The sequence below is a fragment of the Gavia stellata genome, chromosome 4, assembly GCF_030936135.1.
Source record: "Gavia stellata isolate bGavSte3 chromosome 4, bGavSte3.hap2, whole genome shotgun sequence".
Classification (NCBI taxonomy): domain Eukaryota; kingdom Metazoa; phylum Chordata; class Aves; order Gaviiformes; family Gaviidae; genus Gavia; species Gavia stellata.
Window position 1 is genome coordinate 75,184,073 of NC_082597.1, and position 21,206 is coordinate 75,205,278.

A 21,206-nucleotide genomic window follows, 5' to 3' on the forward strand; every position below is an offset into this window, starting at 1 on the left:
GTGTGTTTTGTGGGACCCCTTCCTATCTCAGCTACAAAAAATCAGGCTTCTGCACAGTGCCCAATTAAGGGGGAGGAAACATCCAGCAAGTCAGCGGGGAATAAGTGTGGCTGAGAGGTTGTAGGGGTCTCTGACAGTACCGGCGCTGGTGGCAGTTCTGTTCCACCTGACCAGCTTGAGGAAGATCCCTCCTTGCTCCCACCTGCCCTCGAAGATGATTTTGATCCATTTTGCCAAACTAGCTGCTAATCCACGTGCTGACTTTGCGTCACCCAGTCCCAGCCAGCAGAGACAGGGCAAGGAGCACACCCGCAGCTGAGGGGCCTTGGCAGAGTGAGAAGGGGCTGAGGCTGAACACAGCCGCAGCGGTGGGTTATGCCCTACGGTGGCAAGTAAATAAAAGTGACATCTCTTGGTGTTTCTGTGTCCCTGTTTACAAAGCTGTGGATTTCAATAATAACCTCAAAAGAAACTGTGCAATTGGGCATGTGACATGAGTAAATTTGTGTCAGGAACAAAATAATGTAATTCAAGGATCTTATGAAAAAGGAGGGAGGTTTTCATGCAGTTCCCAGACATTTCTTTATTTTTTTGAGGTGCAGCTAGCAGTCATACTGGGGAACATCAATCTTGTTTCTAGCCCTAGCATTGAACAAATACTTCATAGGAGCTGAAAGGAAGAAAGGAGGAGGGGAAAGAAGGAGGAAAAGGAGAAGGAAAAGGAAAAAGAAAAAAGGAAAACGAACTTTTTTGAACTGTATTATATCTGTTATTTTGAATAGTTACACCCAAGTGAGATGCACTTTTGGAGGCTGCATCAAACAAGTGATGCAGTCCCCCAAGACCAGTCTCTGCCACCCCGTTTGTAGCAGGGTAACGTCCTGAGTTCTCCGAGCCCAGGCTACATAGTGCCATAGCTGGCACCAGTGACGTTTATCCAGCAGATACCCAGCCAAGCGACTTTATGTATTTTACTCAGAGTCTGGTTAGAAATTAAAGGTAATTGGTTTAGATCCTGATTTTTCAGGCTGGAGCTGGTCATCTGCCTAAAGTTAATTTCATATACAAATGTTTAGCTAATTGCCTAATACGACTGGGGCTTTGTGTCTGTCTTTTCTGACTACTGGATATCTGGTATTAGAAAAGAAGAGTGCTAGAAAAGTTTCCAGGAATCACTTGTCTTCTTAAAGTTGAGCACGTGCATGTGTTCGACAGTGTGGATATCTTCAAGCTGAGGATTGTACTGCCTGTCGAATGCACCTTCTCAATGTTTCCAAGCCTGAATACACTTAAAACCTTCCTGACTGCAGCAGGCCTGTCAAGTGTTTCTTTCTTTCTCTAGTTTACAGAGAGAAGTAAGGTATTAGGTTCCATATAAATTTTATACTGTATAGGTCATTCACTGGAGTAATACACAGAAACTTTAGAAACCTCCCTACTGTACACACACACATTCCTTGGGCACGGAGGAGTTAAGAAGTTAATCCGACACAATGAAATCTCTGCACTTTGCTTCATTAAAATCTAAACTTAGATCTTTTCATAAAGTTCATGTACTGTTTATTCGTCCTACTACAAACCCTAAGACTTCGGAAAAAAAGCTGCAATTTCCAAGAATGCAAGTTTCCATTAAACACAAGAGCCAAAACTGTAAACCTCGACCTGTGGGAAAAAGAACTAACTTCTGCGATTTCACTGTTTGTCTTTTGCCATTGTGCGTAATTTCTCCTACACCCATCCCGTATACAAATACTCATCTGCCAATGCCCATTACACCAGCGGAACATTATAACGGGCCTGAGACTGTGCCCAACAAGGGTTGTGAACCATAAAAAGGAATGCTTTTTTTTTTTTCCTTGCAGAAACAGGTAATTAAGTTTGTCAAAAGCAGCAAAGGCTGCGAGGTTCTGGCTTTGGCCCTCCAAACACTTATGCACATGCTTCAGCTCTCTGCCTGCAAGCTGTCTCAGCGAGATTCGAGGTAAGATAAAGTTTAAAAGCCACAACTCTCGGCTTACCGGAGGAAGCAAGCAAGCGTGCCGCTGCCCTGCTGCAGCCGGGGCTTGGCTTTGCCTCCCCAGGCAGAGCCGGCTCCCCACCGACCGGGCAGTGTAAGCACCCTGCTCCTCCGCCACATCTACCTACAGTGCCCCATCATCCGATCCGCCGCAGGCCCCGCTCCGCGCGAGGAAGCGTGTGCGTGTCTGTGGCCCGCACCGCACCCGGCCGCGCCGGGCTGCCCTGCCCGCCGCTCCCCGCGGCCGCCCGCCGCTCAGCCCGCCCCAGCCCGCCCCGGCCCGGGGCTGCGGGCCCCAACCGCCCGGGCCCCCGGCTCCGCTCGGCTCCGCTCGGCTCCGCCCGCCCCGCTCCGCTCCGCCCCGCCCGGCCCGGCCGCGTCCCGCCCCGCCGCGCTGCGGTAAGTGGCGGCGGGGCGGGGGTACGGCGGCCGGCTGAACCCCGTGCGGGGCGGGGGTCCCTGCGGAGCGGCGGGGGGTCAGGCAGCCCCTGCCCTCCCCCGGTGGGACGGGCCAGCCGGCGGGGAGCTGCGGGAAGCCGGGCTTTCCGTAGGTTTGTTCTGTCACCCGTTTGGCGACAAAGTTTGGGAATAAAGGGAGGGTTTCCCCGCCTAATCCCGGAAAGGAAGGAGAGCTGCGAAGGGGAAATGCGACCGCCTGCTCCGTGGAGTCCCGTTCCCTGCCTCCCGCACCGCCAGCTCAGCTCCTTCTTGTGATGCTTTCGGGGGACTGGGCAGGGGCTTTTGGCAGCGCTGCGGGGCTACAGCCATAAGAACTGAGTCTCCGCAGCCTCTCTGCAGACTAACCTTGGTTCAAACCAGAGAAGTCTGATTCTTCAGGTCCTGAAGGACGCAAATAACTTAGTGCTCCGTGTTGCGGTACCCCCTTGGGCACGGCTATCTCCTGGAGAAACAGCCTGAGGAACTGACCTGTCGTACGTCACGTTACTTTACACCAAGTTTGCAAGACTGTTCTGCAGCTTCCCTTCCTGCAAGGAGTGTCAAAATAGCATCTTTCGTTTCTCTTGCGAGCTGATACCACTTGCTTATATAAAAATGATGCTCTGAAAGAGGGAGAGCACTTTAGAATAAGTACTCACACAGTGACATTTAATGTAATGGCTGTTGGTGCGTGGTACGTAATCGGGGCTTCGTGCTGTAGTGCATAGGTGACAAATCTGACCAGGTTCTCTCTTTTTACAGGGTAAAGTGAGCCCTGCGGAGACGCACTAGAGGGACCACCCCCCATTTCGCATCTCGCTGAGTGGACTATGGTGGCAGAAAGATGTTGGCTCGGAAGAGTATCATCCCTGAAGAGTATGTGCTGGCACGGATCGCTGCTGAGAACCTGCGCAAGCCGCGCATCCGAGACCGGCCACGCAAAGCCCGCTTCATTGCCAAGAACGGGGCATGCAACCTGGCACACAAGAACATCCGCGAGCAGGGGCGATTCCTGCAAGACATTTTCACCACCTTGGTGGACCTGAAGTGGCGTCACACGCTGGTCATCTTTACTATGTCCTTCCTGTGCAGCTGGCTGCTCTTCGCCATGATGTGGTGGCTGGTGGCTTTTGCCCATGGCGACATGGACCCAAGCACAGAAAGCACTACGAACAGCACGAAGTGGACACCATGCGTGACGTGTGTCAGGTAAAGTACAGTGAGTGGGATGAAGAAAGGGGGGGAACAGAGCTGCCTGCTGTCCTGCCGATGCCTTAAATGCAGCTTTTGGTTTACATGAACCGTTGTGTTTGGTTGACACAGTTGAAAAGTGCAGTGTTTTCCTCTAGATTACATAAATTCAGCAAGCCTTCCAGGCTTGGAAAATACTGTACTGTAGATTTCTTTGATTCCTTACAGGATCTGAAAAAGAGGGAGACCTGCTGCTTTTCATGTGTCTCCACACTCTGTGGGTAACATACCTTGCCTGTCGAGATAAGAGCCTGCTACAAGAGTGGGTATGTGTTATATGTATTGTAACGTTGTCTATGGCAGCGGAAGCATCCCCAGCATGGTGCAAGCCACTCGCTGTGCCGGCAAAAGGTGGCCACCCCAAGAGAGGCCGGGCACCCACCACGGGTGTCAGGCAGGGCACCTGCCATGGATGTCAGGCAGGGCTAGCAAGAAAAGTGCCACTTAGGGCAAAACCAGTTGTGTTTTGAGATGACTCTCATGAGACAGCTAAATATGGGGTGCTCAAAAATACCTTGATGAAGCCATAGGCCAGCAGTTTGACAGAGGAACAGTTTCCATGGTGTGCATGATGTGTCAGGCAGTGAAAGCTGAAGGGACTACCAGGTTAAATGTCACCTGTTGAAGTATTTCACTCTCCATCCCAAAAGCCACGACAATTTTCAAGGCACCGATAAACTTACACGTGTATATGCAGAACAGAAGAGTGTTTGTTAATTGGAGGTGGGGGTAAGCAATAAGATCGCTTCATCATCTCATCAGTAAAATCTCTTTCTATAGCACTAGGTTTTTAAGCAGAAAAATCCCGGTTCAGTACTGCCAGGCTGCCCCAGGTCAGCTGCCGTTACACATTGCAGCGCTGTGAGGGACTGGGGGGGGCTGCAGGGTCCCCTGAGACAGAGTATCCGCTTCCCTTTTCTCCTTTCTCCTGCACATGGGTTTGAGGCACCTCACCAAGTTTGAAGGAACATTGTATCTGGCTTGTGAAGGAGCGGAGATTTCATCCTTCCTTTGTTTTCACGCTTTTTTGCTAAATGGGGATTTTCCAAGCTAAAGGAAATGGGGATTTTTCCAAGCTAACCTTCATTAGGTTGGGGGGTTGGGGCAGGGAGGGGGGATGTTGCTGTCTTATTTCTTTTCTAATAACTGCCCACAAGTAGTCTCCTCTTAAATGAGACGTCATGACCCAGGTTGTGCCCGCTGGGGTGTCACCCGCGGCGTTTCTGGGATTTGTGAGATTTGTCCAACCCTAATTAGCAAGCAGCTACGCCCCGCCAGCTCTTCAGGGTCAGCCGGGGGGACATCCCTCCTCTTGGTTGGCAGCCCACTCGGCTTGGCCCACCCCGTGGGGCTCCCCATGGGGCTCCCGGGCCACCCCGCAGAGCCTGAGCCGGCTGCTGAGGGCTTCATGCTGCTGGGGTGAGGCAGACCCATGGCCACGGCTCTGCCCCTTGCTCCCTCCTTGTATTCCCGACTGCAGCAGCCGCACAAAGGCGGCTCTTCCAGGATGGCTGCTAACCTCCGCTGGAAGGACAGCCTGGAGGGGCGTGGAAAAGCAGCGCAAATGAATCAAATCGGTGTAACTTTCTGGTTTAGGCCATGACAAAGAACACATGTCGCTCCCTCGTGCAAGTACCTGGGGTGGTTCAGCCAACAGCTGCTCAAGCGTCCATGTCCAAGCCATGGAAAAATCTTTTCCCTTCAGAGAGAAATAATTCATCTTGTTAAATCTGGCTACCGCTTTGGACAAAGTCATGAAATAGCAATATGATTGCTGACATTTTTAAGAATGGTGAGTTGTTGGATGTAAAATATATTTAATACTGCAATGATATGTATGCCGAAATAATGGCAAATATTTTTTAACCTACTTCCATGAGATTTAGGCCCACATATATTTCAGGAGAGCTTTCTTGGGTAGGCACCATTACAGATTTACTGGAAACCTGGCTTTGGAAATTTTAACCAGTGCCTAGAACTTGCGCAGCACTTTAATTTTTCAAAGTGCTGCAGGAATTTCTAAGTCTCACAGCTCTTTGCCACACAAAGCAAACATTATCCAAAGAGGAAAACTGTTACACAGCTCTAAAGGGAAGGATCTGGGAATAGTGAGATTTGGAGTTTCTGGCTCCATCTTCCCGTGATCAAAACGCTGTACAAACTTGCTGCTTCAGTTACTTCCACTGTAAAAAGGTGGATTCTCTTTTCTTTGGTTTTTTTTTAAGAAGTACTGTTAAGGGAAATCAGAATATTTACTCCACAGAGCTTTAAATTCAATTAAGCTGAATTAAGTTTAAGCCAGAAGCTTCATTCTGCATGTAACTGTATATTCATGAACATAAGCAATCATTCCATGAATTCTATTAATTAACTCCTTCATCCCTGATGTCTTCAGAATGAAATGCAGAAATAAACCCCTCAGTATGAGGGAATCTGCCAAAGATTAAAAAAATGGAAAAGGCAAAAAAAGGACAAAGTTCTTTCAAAGATATCTCTGCAGAGGCTGGCTGGTTTTCTGAAAGATGAACTTTCTCATTCTACAGAAAATTATTCCTGATATTGCCTATGCTATTTTAATGTCTCCTCATGACCTGAGGTTCACTAAAAATATGGTTAGGGGAAAAAAACCAAAAAGTTATTTAAAAGCAGATTAATTGAAAAGCAAACCAAAAGCAATTAATGGTTTAGAACCATCTTCATGGACAGGACATATATTTTCCATGGGTAAGGCCATGCTGAGCATGATAATGCTTCAAATGTTGGTGGATTGCACTGTGTTAAAAGGGTGACTATGATATTAGTTCATATGAGACCCAATGTGCTGCATGTCTACCTGATAAAGCCCAGGATACTGATCTGGGGCATAAAAGACATTGGTGAAGGATGTATCTGGTTATAAAAGGAAATGAAAGATCCTGGGGTATACAAGGAATATGGCACTGTGGACTACTATAAAGAATGTATTTGGAAAGTTCGTGGACAGCATCCTCTGATGTCCAGCACTATAGTGTATTAGGGACGTTTAACTTAACCCACACTTCTACAGCCCACTCCTGGGTTGGAATTTTCCAGCTAGTCTTGCCACGGCAGTGAGCTAAACCCAAACCCTGGGTCACAGCGTTGTCCTCCTGCCGGGATGTGTGGAGGGGACCGTGGAGGCTGCTGGCCTCTCTCTGCAGCCTCATCCTACGGGCTCGGTTGCAAGGCAAGCAAGGGTTTGGGAAGTGTCACAGATCTGGGAGTGTCCCCTTTCCCTCCAGGAAATCCTGCTAAAGGGGGTCCCGGCTCAGGTAGTATGAGTGAAATGCTGCGGTTTTCCCTATTTCCTTTCCCTGCACAGGCTGGTGGAAGAATCTCGGTGTGCCAGCCATTTGGTCACTATTGCCAAAACCACTGCTCTCCTCCAAGAGCTTCACGGGATGGAGAAGGTGGAAAGCCCAGGTGTTACAGCACTGTCCACTAACACAGTGGGTAGCGTGTGTTCCTGAACAGAGGATCTAGTGAGCTTCTCAGGGTCACCTGGTGTTACAGACGGTCTTTTAGGAGTTCAGGCAATGAGGTCTTCCCTGTCACAATCAGATACTGCACTGATCATACAAAACCAGAGTCACTGAGCATGCAATGCTTTTGCTGGTGTTAAGAGAAGGCTTAAGTGTACCGGGACTGTACAAATAGGTCTTTAAGTTTGTTTCTAGAAAGTATATGTTAATAGCTTCTCAGTTTGTGTTCGATGTCCTTAGAGTTAACTTTGTGCAATCTTCTTCTCCAGGTCTTTCACCTCCGCTTTCCTCTTCTCCATTGAAGTTCAGGTGACCATTGGTTTTGGGGGCAGGATGATGACCGAGGAATGTCCCTTGGCCATCACGGTCTTGATCCTGCAGAACATTGTGGGTCTGATCATCAACGCTGTCATGCTGGGCTGCATATTCATGAAAACCGCACAAGCTCACAGGCGGGCTGAGACCTTGATTTTCAGCCGGCAGGCGGTCATTGCAGTTCGAAACGGCAAACTTTGCTTCATGTTTCGAGTGGGAGACCTGAGGAAGAGCATGATTATTAGCGCCTCAGTGAGAATCCAGGTTGTGAGGAAGACTACGACCCCTGAAGGAGAGGTCATACCCATTCACCAAGTAGATATCCCTGTGGATAACCCCATTGAAAGCAACAATATTTTCCTTGTGGCTCCCTTAATCATTTGTCATATCATAGACAAGCGGAGTCCTCTTTATGATATCTCTGCTGCTGACCTGGCACTCCAGGACCTGGAGCTCATTGTGATACTTGAAGGAGTCGTAGAAACGACTGGCATCACGACACAGGCGAGAACGTCCTACATAGCAGAGGAGATCCTGTGGGGTCACCGCTTTGTGCCCATCGTCACCGAAGAGGAAGGCGTGTACGCAGTTGACTACTCCAAGTTTGGCAACACCGTCAAAGTGGCGGCACCACGTTGCAGTGCTCGAGAGCTCGATGAGAAGCCATCCATTCTCATCCAGACCCTGCAAAAGAGTGAGCTGTCCCACCAAAACTCCCTGCGGAAACGCAACTCCATGAGGAGAAACAACTCCATTCGGAGGAGCAACTCCATGCGGAGAACAAATCCTTCCCTCATCGTGCCCAAAGTGCAGTTTATCACACCCGAGGGGAGCCAGAGTGCCTCAGAAACGTGATACACAGCTCTGTGCGAGGTCAGTGGGCTTCGGAAGGAGGAGGCACCCATGGTGTTTTGTTTAAATTTTCTTTTACTTAAGAAAATGAGAACATGATGCAGAAAAGAACCGTGCAAGAACTGTTTATTCTATTACTTACTGAAAGCACCACCTAATGGCATTAGGAAACACTTTAGCACTTAGTGAATGAATTAATTAAAAATGGCACGTACACTAAAGAAAACACAGTTCACTCATGTAATATAATGTGTATATATACTTGTTTTAATGGCATGCTAATTTTTTTAATCTTATTTTTCCTATCCAGGGTCTCTTTCGTATCTTTTTCTGCTGGCTGTCACAAAATGTGTTTTTATCTAAGTGGGTTACCCACCTGCAGGCAGAAGTGAGTACGTTTTCAAAACTGCTGCATACAACAGTTCCCACAGATTTTGTGCAGGATATTTGGATGTCGATCTTTTGGGGGTGAATTCCTTGTTCTCTTGAAAGGAGTAGCTAACTTCCTCAATGGTTTCACTGGAGAAGAGCCAGGATTTTACCTTCAGTTTTTCAGACTTCTTTCTGTTGGTTCATGGCAAAGGCAGGAAAACTGGTGCCGCTCAGCACAGCACCGACAGAAGAACCAGCGAAACGGCATGGCCTCTTGCAGAGCACTGCTCTGTTTCTCAGGGTGAGGTACTCGGCTGCGGGACAGCGTGCATCTGTAGCGTAGCTGTAGCCCAAGCTGAGAAACTGAAGTCGTCCCAGCTGCCACCTGAGCATCCATTTCACTGAAATTATTCAAGCTGAAAAAAGCACATGCCTCTCTAACATCCTCTTCATATCAGTGGAAGACCAAATCCTCTTTTGTTTTCTCTTATAGATTCATACACGGAAGGCAACAAGTGTACTTGTTCACTTACAGTATTTTTTGTAGGATTAAGTCTGTTTGCTTCAGCAGAAGGTTACTTTTTGCCAGTGGGAATTCATGGATGGGAATGAGAGGGAACCATGCCAATAATATTAAAGATAGTATTTTCAGAACTATCTGAATAATTTTCAGGGGGACTTGGGTGCTGCTGCTGAATTACTGTTTTTCAGCAGTGTTTCACCTGTGTTTTTATATGACATGGCATTGAGAATTGGTGGTAAGCAGTTTTTCTCTTAAAATTCAAATGGGCATTTGTTACCTAGAGCATTCCCAAAAATGTCATCACAAGTTTTTCTACAAGAATAAATAAATGTTTGACAACTAATTGTATCACATTTGATAATGCTAAATTGAGGCATGTTTTTTTCCTCTGCGAATAAGAAGTACAATTATGGACAAATTCCAGTTCAAATTTCTTATAGGAGTTGCCTTACTATGTCTGTGGCTCAAGAGAAGTACTATCCCTGTGCTGATTCTGGGAGCCACTCAACGACTTAAGCACTTTCATAATTTTAAATGTTTGCTTATTCCTATCAGTTAAAATAGTCAAAAGCAATGCTGGATTCTGATCTCTTTGGGAGTCAGTTCATCAGCACTCGTATGGATGGTTTGTAGGCTTCATGCAGTGTTGGGTGGTGGCACGGAGGGGCATTGCTTTGTAGCGTAGGCTCCCTACATTTGGAGCAGGTGCTCTCCAGAAAATGAACACTGACAAAATACTTCATCTGAAGCAGTAGCGGAAACTGAAGTTTCTGCTAAAAGCATTCATTCCCTGGCCTGCCCATTAAAGTTCTGGGAGGATGGATGGTGAACATCTGGAGACATTAATCTGTCCATTGTGTGTCCAAACAATGAACATCTGTAGCTTCCAAGAAGAGTCAGAGCGAAGCATATACAATTCGTCTCTGGCCTCCATTTCCAGGGCTGTGAATTTCTTTGAGGCTGTCTGTTTGATAAATGATTAATTCAGATGCTGTACAAAAGCAGATTTTCTACAAAATAAAAAAGTTACAATAATGATTATTTCTTTCCCTTTTTTTCTTTGTATTCTCTGTTCTTTCTTCTATATTCTTAGTCTTTCTTGTATCCCAGCCTTTTCCATGGTCCTTTTGAGTAATAATTTTATATTATCTCAATACTCTCTCAGTATTTCAGTTGAGATTTTTTTTACCCACAACCATTTTCTCATTTTCTCCTTAAGTACCTTCCTCCTTCCAATTTTTATTTTGCCTTCATGTCTCTCTCTGCTTTACACCTAATGTACTCTCTTTCCCATAAGGCTATTATAGGGCTATTGGTATTTTGAGGTAACACTAAGGCACCTCAGTCATATGCAAGGATGCTGAACAGATAGATACACAAGGCAAACCCTTGTGTCATGAATGTCATGGTCATATGTGCTGCTCCTTGCAGAAAAACCCCTAGTGCAAAGCCTCTTTCTTGAGCAAGTTTTGCAGTCCTGGAAGAAGCCGGCAGCAGAAGCAGTCAGGGTAAGCCACCTGGCTGGCCGTGGAGAGACGTGCGGATGTTTTGGGGCTGCCATTCCTCACTGAAGCTGGTTTCAGACCCAGCTTTGCAGCATCGTGGCTGCTGAGAGGGTATGAGCTGGCAGTGCCACGGTTCAATATATTTTATTATTTATTCTTCCTGGCAACTTTATGAGATGAAAAGGGCTTTATTTTAAATTTGAAGTTTTCTGTGTTTAAAGTACACTGTCAATTTAAGAATGACAGTTGAGATTTCTACAAAATACTGCTGAATTCATGCTGGCATTTACCCACCCATCTCTCTCATTGATAATAATTTAAAAAATTAGAAGCAATAATGTATGAGCATCATCTGACTGCCATCCCTTCACAATTATTTGTGTCCCTATCATTCCCATCCCCCTGTAATATGGTGTAACTGGAACTGTGTTATTCAACATCACTTATTCCGTGCATTTAATACGCTTTGGGTCTTTGAACAGCCCACTGGGCAGATGTCGCTCTCTCTGGTGTAGCCTTCTGCAGGGAGCAAAACTATTTCCTAAGAGTAGAAAAGTGATTATAAAGTCCTTTCAGGACAGGCGTAATATCTGGGGCTGCACTTTATTTTTTCTTTCTAGCCTTCACTTAAAGAATTTCTCTATTTTAAACAGAAAAATGGCAGTGAGACTCTTTGTCCTCTCTTTGGATACCCTGAAGATTCAGAGTTACCGTGGTGGGGACGTAGAGAGCAAACACACACAGACAGCACTCACAGGGGATATAAAGCTTAATGCTCCAGGGTTGAAGCCAACCTCTGAGTAATAGGATTTGGAGGAAATTTTCCCTGTTGGCAGGTTATTCTGTAGCTGTCACCTTCAGGATTTCTTGTGCTCTCTTTCAAAACATCTGCTGCGAGCCGGGGACAGAGGCAGGACCTTGGCGCAGGTGCAGCCCGAGTCAGGCGGGTGAATCAGGTCTTTGCAGGAGGGCTGGCAGACCACAAACACAAGGGCTCTTCCTTTCCTCCCACCCAGAGCAATGCCATCAAACCCCTCAATGAAGCCAGCCCCTGGAGACCCCCAGCTGCAGCCAAGCCTTGCCAGGATGTGCAATGTATGGTCATTGAGTGCGGCCCGGAGCCCAAAGAGTCTGGCTCCAGGGAGGAGCCCTCAGCACAAGTGGCATGGAGGACAGTGCTGCTGAACCAGACAGGGCTCGCTGTGGGGTTTGGGGCTGCCTGCTGGAGGGGGTTGCGTGCCTGAGCAGGGCTGCCAGGGTGGTCTGTACCGCAGGCAAGGCAGCAGGGTTGCCCTTCTACCCTAGGCTGGACCCGGGCTGTTGAAGATACAAGCAGGATAGGCACTTAAGCATTAAAAGCTAATGGAAGCGGGATCATGACTCAACGAGCAATGACTGGGTGTATTTTGGGTGCCCTGGTGCACCCTGTCTGGCCCCCACAGCTGCTCGGATGGCCACTGGTCCCCCATCAGGGCCATGACACACCTGCCCGCTCAAAGCACCCCTCTTGGACACCCTCCAGCGCACCCAGCTGCATCCTGCTCTGCGTACCAAACCCCCCTAAAGCCTGCTGCAAGCCATGCTTTGAACCTCTCCGTAACACTTGGCATTGCTTGTTGTGGCCTTGGAAAACGATACCCCCCTGAGTATTGCTTCACAGGCACGTGTCACACCACAGCAGTTTGCCCTTGCGAATACAACTGCTTGGCTCCATTCACAGAAGGGTTAACTCAAGCTTTCTGGGATGCTCAAGACATCGTACAGCAAGAGAGCAAGAAGTATATTCAGATTTAGTTAATACCTCATGTATGCAATAGGCCTTTTCCCTAACGCCATGTGTTACTGTAGTCCATTGGGTCATTTCAAAGGCGCAGGACTCGACTTACCTCACAGCCATCTTGAATGTATTTCACCAAAGCACATGCCTTTATCTATATTACGTAAAGTTCAGGCAAGGAATCATGCTTTTGCTTTTCCATCTGGAAAGTGGTATGCACGCACCGTTCTTGCTGACTGAAAAAACATGGCTAATTCTGCATATCTTTTCTTCCTTCACAAACTAAGATTGAGGACATTTTGTGAAACCAGTTTCCAAGCTGTCCAGTGATTATTATTAGGAAATGCTCGTTGCTGCAAGCTGAAAAAGTTGTTAGTCCAAGACCAGAAAGGAACTTTGACTGGAGAAAAAAACATTAGATATTATATGATGAAAGGAACAAAGCTTTCATTATTTTTGACAGATTATATTCTCTGCGGAGCCTGATATTTTCAAAACACTGGTGGGGGTTTGGAAGGCATCATCAAGCAATAAATCATGTTCTGCTAGACTCTGATTTTGTGCTCTGCTACTATTAGCAACAGGGTTTTGTAGCCCCAGCACGACATCCTACAAGTGTGCGTCAGCCTGGTCTCCAGATGCTCGCAGTCACCAAACACAATCCTGGGGATTCGCGATGAGCTGGGTGGTGGCTGACTCCAGGAGCTGTGGTCACCAGGCTCTATGGGGAGTGATGCTGGGGCTCGTGGATGCGGGGTTGGGGCTGGAGGCAGCAAGGACCCTGGTGTCAGTGCCCTGGGTTGGTGACTTGTCCCCAGGAGCAGACTGGGAAGCGGTGTGTCTCCGCAGGTGCTTCGGACAGTGTCCTTCAGGAAGGTATCGTTCTTCACGTCAAGCTGATGGGGGACACTCTTGCTGTGTGTGATGGATGGCAGTGAAATACAAAATGATGCAGTAAATTGCCACTTCTCTAAACCTGATTTCCTGGTCTGGGTTGCTTGCACAGACAGGTGAGAGTTAACTTTTTCTCCCCCAAATGCTTATGTTAAAATATACTTTCCATATATGTGTGTTTACATCATATCCAGACTAATCTAAGCTGATAGGGAAGAATTTCTAATACCCCTAGCATATTAATAATGCTTCTCAGCCCTATCTCTCTGAATTATGTTTCCTACTTCCCCTTAAGAATTCTTTGAACTTTTAAAAAAAAAAGATTTCTCATGTGATAACTGCACAGTAAAGATAAAATATGTTCCCACATTCCCTTATTGGACAGTGTAAAGAGATTTAGCCCACAGAGACGAGATCAGTGCTGTCCAAGAGAAACAGCCACTGAGATTGAGGCAGTCACAGCCAGGACACATCAGCAAGGGGCTTGGATTAAAAGAAATATTTAAAAATACTAAGTATTCAGCAGGTTTCTGGCTGAGAACTCTCCTTACAGGTCACTGATGAGTTATTGGTTAACAGTGAAGGGAATATTCTAGGACCATCAAAACATACTACAATGTAAAAAGGACAAAACCCATGCATTCAAGGTAAACATTGTCTGTACTTTAGTTATTGCTACCAATAATTTTAACATTTAGGTTGTTAAAAATTCAAAGAGGCAAACAAAAAAGGGATGGATTCTCTCCTCACCTTTAACAAAGCTTTAACACCTTTTTTTCTTTTTCTTCTACTCTAAAAAAGAGTTGATCCAACTGAAGACATTACTTCTATCCACAAACAAGCTGTAGTTTTCTGGGGGATACGTGTTAGTCTCAACACACTTTTCTGGGCTCAGTGCAGGAGTAGCTGTGCATGATGTCATGGCCTGTGCTGCTCAGGAGGTCAGACGGGATGATCTAATGGTCCCTTCTGCACTCCAAATTTATGAATAGGGAGGGTTAATTAGTTTTGGTCAAGAGAAAACCTTCCTCTGATTCAAAAGTCTTAAATTAATCTCCCACTGAGGAAACAAAGAAACATGGGGAAAAAATCCCAACACAGTTAGGCATCCCCAAATCGTCAATTTATTTTGACAAATGTATTTCAGTGCTAATTACGGATCCCTCAAACAGTATTGACAAATGTCCCTGGGTTTACTTTGCAAAAATCATCTTATCATTACAGGAGTTTACTTTGCTTCCTGCTGTTGTTAAATTTTGACTTAGTAGCAATGATGAGAAAGCCAGTTTCTCTGTGGGCCAAAGTGAAATTATATTTCTTGGTTTTATGGTCTGAGGTCTACTGCAAAGATCATTAAATTGAGGAATGGCACTGGAGTGACTGCAAAGGGCTGTCACAGTTTGGGGCTCAGTGTCTTCCTCACCCAGGGAACATAACTGCTCTCCTTAAGCACTATTTTTGTAACCACAATAGCCACGAAAATTTATTGCATCCTTCCATGGCCCAGCCTCATTATCCTTCAGGGTATATTTTTTGATGTTAGGTCTTTGATTCTGGGTGATCCGGGTTGGCCTGTCGAAAAGGCGTTGCTTCTGCTGACTGTCATGGTTTTCAGATTCAGTCAAGGCCAGGACATAAAGCAAAACTGAAGGGTTGCAACACCCAGTAAAAGAAACTCTGCTGAGTTTGATCGAGAGCAAGTGATAATTGTTCGTCCCTTGGGTGGTCAGCTTTGCATCTCACAGCATTTCAAAAATATATTGAATAATAAAAGATGTTCTATGCTCAGCCTTATCTAGTGTTTCAAATTGTGTTACAAACAGATACTGTTCCTGGTCAATCAGATTAAATTGTTTGTGATGTGCTATTTTTTCCATATACAAAATCTCACCATATTCTCTAAATCTTTTGTGTTAAATTAAGAGAGTAATATGATTTCTGAACTGAATCTCTCCTTATAGTCAGCACCTTTGTACTGTCTATACATCAACATGAAAAATGAAATACGAGTCTAAATGTGCTTCTTGAAATATTTCATTCAACCTAATTTTAAAGACATGATTATCCTTCAGTTTATATTGGTATTAGGTATGTCATTATCAGTTATGGGTTTTTTTCGTTCGGGGACAATAATCTGTTCAAATATCAATTCAGATATTCTGGTTAAAGATAAAATGTAACAGACAATGAGCAAAGAGTAAGTTTACATTTTGATCAACTGCTCAAATACAACAAAATTCCTTATGATACTACATCATGTTTCTGTGAAGGTTTGTAGTAAACCGTGTGACTGAGGCCAAGTTTTTCAATGTGTCCTTTTTCAGAGATTAAAAAAAAATAGCCTTCCACAATCCAATTTGTTATGGTACATCTTGAGAAATGATTCCAAGAAAACATATAGTTGGGCATGACTACATGTACTACCAAGGTCCAGCGCAGCACTACTTTTCAACTTGTGCTCGATTTTGGACAGTTGTGCCACCACTGAGTGTGTAAGGCTATGTCCAATATTAAAACTGTGTTTATTTTTTGCTTGAATAACAAAGTTTCACCAGTTTCACTGAGGCCAGACAACCACTGCAAAAGCATTAATGTGGAATAAGAGGTTGCCATCCTTCCCTTAGGGGCATGGGCACGATAACATTGACTCAACTGCATGTTGTATATCTACACCATTCCTGTCCGTAGGCCAGGGCTAACTTGCACAGGACTTCAAGTTAATGCTCGAGTGCTTTGTTCAGTCACAGCCTAAGTTATGAATGCCAGGATGACAGAGAAAACCTACATATGTCACCCGTAAGACATTCACAGCATTAAGCCAGGAGTAGTAAGATGACCACAAAAGGCCACAACACAGCTGCCACCACTGTAGACACATGACGCTTACTTGTGCCCTGTCAGTGAAAGCTCCAGGCAAAATGGGCCATGTTCTGGGTTTTTTTTTTCTCCTTGCTTCAGTCCTAACAAACGTTTCACCCCTGTTTAATTAAACTTGGAAACAGTGCAACCCAAATCATACACAAACCCCTGAAACATTTCATCACAATAGTTTAAAACCTCTCATGTTTATAAGTACTGGAAAGTCCTACATTTACAATGCAAAGGGCTATGCTGTACATTGCTTTCAGGGGGAGTAGGAGAAGGTCCAGGGCTAATCATATCAATTCAGCCATATCATTTACTAGAGTAAAGGCACAAAAACAGAGAAATGAGAAGTTAAGACGACTAAAATAAAGATTTCCTGATCATGCACTGAATGGTCAGTGGAACAGTCTTCAAAGCAGAGGTGGCAGCAACTTTACTGATGGAGATGTTTAAAGTGAGACCATACACAGACATGTACAAGCATAATAATTCAGCATGGAAACATGTAGACTAAGTCAGCCATATCTTTCTCATTTCAAATGTCAACATCTAAACACTCACTCACTGAGAGGCTGCTAGCAATGTCCACAAAATAGAAGGATCATCTTAAGTAGGTAGCCACACCTTGCACAGTGCTTGCAATGCACTGCAAATCACACAGCCAGCAACTAGTAATAACTCCTTATGTCTTTTCAACATAATGCACCTGTGTATATTCATACATTCTTTCCTATTATACTTCAAGCACAAGACTATTAATTCATCAGTAAATTCCTTAAACTTAAATTCTCCTTGTGTACATTATCAAATCAAAGGAGAAAAGCTTGTTTAATATGGTATTTATATAAATAGGTATATGTATAAAAATTTATATAAAGAGGTAAGTGTTTGCACTGCCACATTTAATGGTAGGGATTCTCCAGGTTATTGTTACTTTGGCTTTCCAGCCAACAGATTCCACTTAAAGCTTGGACTCTGGCCACACACACAGAAAAATCTCATGGCTTAGACAGGTGCACTCTTTGCTGGGTAAAAAACTGGCTGGACGGCCGAGCCCAGAGAGTTGTGGTGAATGGAGATAAATCCAGTTGGTGGCCGATCACAAGCGGAGTCCCCCAGGGCTCAGTTTTGGGGCCGGTCTTGTTTAATATATTTATCGATGATCTGGATGAGGGGGTCGAGTGCACCCTCAGCAAGTTTGCAGAAGACACCAAGTTGGGTGGGAATGTTGATCTGCTCGAGGGTGGGAAGGCTCTGCAGAGGGATCTGGACAGGCTGGATCGATGGGCCCAGGCCAATTGGATGAGGTTCAACAAGGCCAAGTGCCGGGTCCTGCACTTGGGTCACAACAACCCCATGCGACGCTACAGGCTTGGGGACGAGTGGCTGCAAAGCTGCCCTGCAGAAAAGGACCTGGGGGTGTTGATTGACAGCCGGCTGAAGATGAGCCAACAGTGTGCCCAGGTGGCCAAGAAGGCCAACAGCATCCTGGCCTGTATCAGAAATGGTGTGGCCAGCAGGAGCAGGGAGGTGATGGTGCCCCTGTACTTTGTGCTGGTGAGGCCGTGCGTCAAATACCCTGTTCAGTTTTGGGCCCCTCACTACAAGAAGGACATTGAGGTGCTGGAGCGTGTCCAGAGAAGGGCGACGAAGCTGGTGAGGGGTCTGGAGCACAAGTTTTATGAGGAGCGGCTGAGGGAGCTGGGGTTGTTCAGTCTGCAGAAGAGGAGGCTGAGGGGAGACATTATTGCTCTCTGAAAGGGGGTTGCAGAGAGGTGGGTGTTGGTCTCTTCTCCCAAGTGACAAGAGGAAATGGCCTCAACTTGCGCCAGGGGAGGTTTAGGTTGGATATTAGGAAAAATTTCTTCACTGAGAGAGCTGTGAAGCATTGGAACAGGCTGCCCAGGGAGGTGGTGGAGTCACCATTACTGGAGGTGTTCAAAAAATGTGTAGATGTGGCATTGCGGGACATGGTTTAGCGGGCATGGCGGTGTTGGGTTGATGGTTGGACTTGATCTTACAGGTCTTTTCCAACTTTAATGATTCTGTGAAATTATATACATATATATATATCTCACAAATCCTCATGTCTCAGAGACCCCCTCATGTGCTTTAGAGAGGAAAAGTCCATCACTGCGATGGACTTCTCTCCCATACAGGACCTCAACTAATCGCATAGACCTTTGAGCAAAGCTACCAGCTCCATCTGTTCTGGCAGACATTAGGGAAGGTCCGACACAGCAGAAAATGCATTTTTTGTTTGGGAGAACAGGCTGCGAAGGGCGAATTTTCATCCTTATTAGGGCAACCTAGAAGTGATTAATGTGACATGATGTCACAGGAGAAGCACTGGTTTTGAGACTGATTTTTGTTTGCAACTCTTTGCAATGTGTTGGTTTAGATTTCTGTCAAGTGTCTCAGAGATCTTCACATGACCACTTCCTTCTTTGAAGTTTTCAACTTGACTTACATATGTATGCAGTGATGGAGAAAGGCAGGTACATGCCACTGTGCCATCTGGACAGAAAATGGGGCAGGATAGTTACACAGCGAAACTTATTTTTCCTCCCCCATTAGGCATTTCATATGGGTACTTCAAAAATGTCATTTGGAGTATTACACAGGGGAAATAAAGTAATGGAAAAATGTGTGCGTGTACAAGTGTGTGTGTGCAAACACATATGCAAAGATCGTTTATGTTTTGTTCCCGAACTTTTCTGTGAAAAAGGAAGGGTTGTTTTAGTAGAAACAGATTTCAGACATCCCATTGAAAAACTTGCCCATAGTAATTTGGCGCATGAAATCATCAAGAGGCTGTGGTGGTTCAACACAGTAAAATTGCCATACATACGGACCCATCTGCCCAACAGCATCAGTCATGGCACGCACAAAAAGGGGGTACAAATGTACCTTCCAAGGGGTGAAATATTTATTAGCAAAGACGCGGCAGGCTTACCAAATGGTTTCATTCAGAGATCTGAGTTTTTAAAGGCTAACACTTACTCTCAGTACCCACTCATGGCCCCAGGAAGCTCCACAAGTGCTCACAGCCACAGATGATGCCGTATGGGGAGCTGCACACACCGTGCAGGACATGCGCTTTCAGTCATGAAAAGTGGTAGCAATCACACAGCTACGTGCCTCCCCGTTCACATCAGGCAGGGACTCACTTCCAGCTGGGTCGCATGCCGTGGCCATGTGAACTTCACAGCAACAGCGAGGATCAGCCCCGGATCTTCTTGCTCTCAAAAGCACATGTGCCTAATGTCCCCCCGGGGAAGGCTGCTCGGAGCTGCCAGAGCACAGTTCAAAGGACTGTGAAAGACAAACCAGATTCCTGATTCCCTTCCACGGCTTTTGCTTTCCCTCTTGCTAAACAATTGATTATTGCATGTAAGGGTTTTGCACACACTCTGAATCGGAATAGTCCCTTGTGCCCTCTGAGCATTAACAACCTGGATTCTCTGTAATAAATAGTGGATAGTGAATGCTGAAACAGTTCCTATGGTGACACCTGTGCAACTACAGTGAATCAGCTCAACAAAGGGCTGCTGGGCAAAAGAAAGAGAAAAACCAGGAATGGTAGGACAAGCCACTTTCAGCACACATGGAGTATTGTAAAGACATGACAGGACAAGAAGGAGTCTAGGGATACTGGAGACCAAACTGCTGCAGCAGACTTGAAGGAACACATCATCCAAGGGAGGAGAAGACAGCTCCTCCAGGGAACCAGGCTAATGTGGGAATGTACAGAAGAAGTCAAGGGATGGCTGGCTTTTAAGGAAAGCAGAAGTGAATGTCAGCTGTGCACAGTTTTAAAAATATTTCTTACTAAATGCAGTATTCTTTTTGGTAAAGTAAATGTGATTTTGCTTTATTTCGGATCAAAGACTGAAGGGAGATCTGCAAGTACTGGATTCCAGTTGCTGTGCTGGTTAGGACATGGTTAAGACATAGGTACGTAATAAAGTGCGAACTATAGAGTATCATCTGCTAATATGAATAAATGTGAACATAATTAAAACACTGAGGATGCTGTTACCCACTGAGATAGACAGAAACACCTGAGCACCTCTGACATCCTAAGCAGTTCAGCAATCTGTGTACACTTGCTTTAAGTCCACTCCAAATTAGGAAGATTCTCAAGGAAGCCTCTAAAGTTAAATATATGCTCAAGACTCCAGAGTCCAGGCAGGAAGAGCACTCAAAGTGAAAAGTGGCAGGATCTCCAGAGCATGAATCTGTCTAGCAGGGGAGTTTTCCTAATCCTGAAGCAGCATGGGTGTGTGCCTTCCAGCTCCAGGGAGTTATTTAACCCTAAATTTACATACAAACACAAGCATCTTTTTGTTTAGACATTTCAACGGAACCTGTCCTGGAAAAGAAAACAACAGTAAGGTTCTGGCTGCCCTTTCCATATGGCAGCAGTGTACTTTTGTTTCATAGGTTTCTGGTAAAAAAAGGAAGATTATGTAGCAACAAGACTTCAATTAATAATGAAAAAACCCCATCAGTAATCAAGTAAGCAAACAAGATTTGTTTTTCCCTATTTTATACCTCATGGTTCAGCACTGTTTTTGAAAGAATTGTCTCTTTTTCAATAGAGACAAAACTTCAGACACTGCAGGGTAGACTGGTGCTTTTTAAGATGACAGATGTGAAAACTGTACCATGAAAATAAATTTAGGTTCACTGTTCGGCTCACCTATGTGCATTTATTAGATCTGTCCTTCCTGTGAGTCTGCAAAGTGCCTTCCAAATGCTGTGGTTGCAAGCAGCTCATACCAGAAAACAGTATCGGGCAGAAAGCAGAGGTTCAAGTGAGCTAAAATTTGTGATTGCTTCTGACATAATCTGAACATAATCTGAATCTTTCTAATCGCAACTCCTAACTAGA

General features: G+C 45.5%; 1 protein-coding gene across 1 annotated transcript; it reads left to right on the forward strand.

The window, feature by feature from the left end:
* The first annotated feature begins 3,223 nt into the window (after nt 1-3,223).
* On the forward strand, nt 3,224-8,729 carry KCNJ8 (potassium inwardly rectifying channel subfamily J member 8). Its single transcript, XM_009821214.2, has 2 exons — nt 3,224-3,664; nt 7,476-8,729. The coding sequence occupies exons 1-2, from the start codon at nt 3,300-3,302 to the stop codon at nt 8,374-8,376; spliced, it is 1,266 nt and encodes a 421-aa protein (XP_009819516.1). The 5' UTR covers nt 3,224-3,299; the 3' UTR covers nt 8,377-8,729.
* Nucleotides 8,730-21,206: the final 12,477 nt, after the last annotated feature.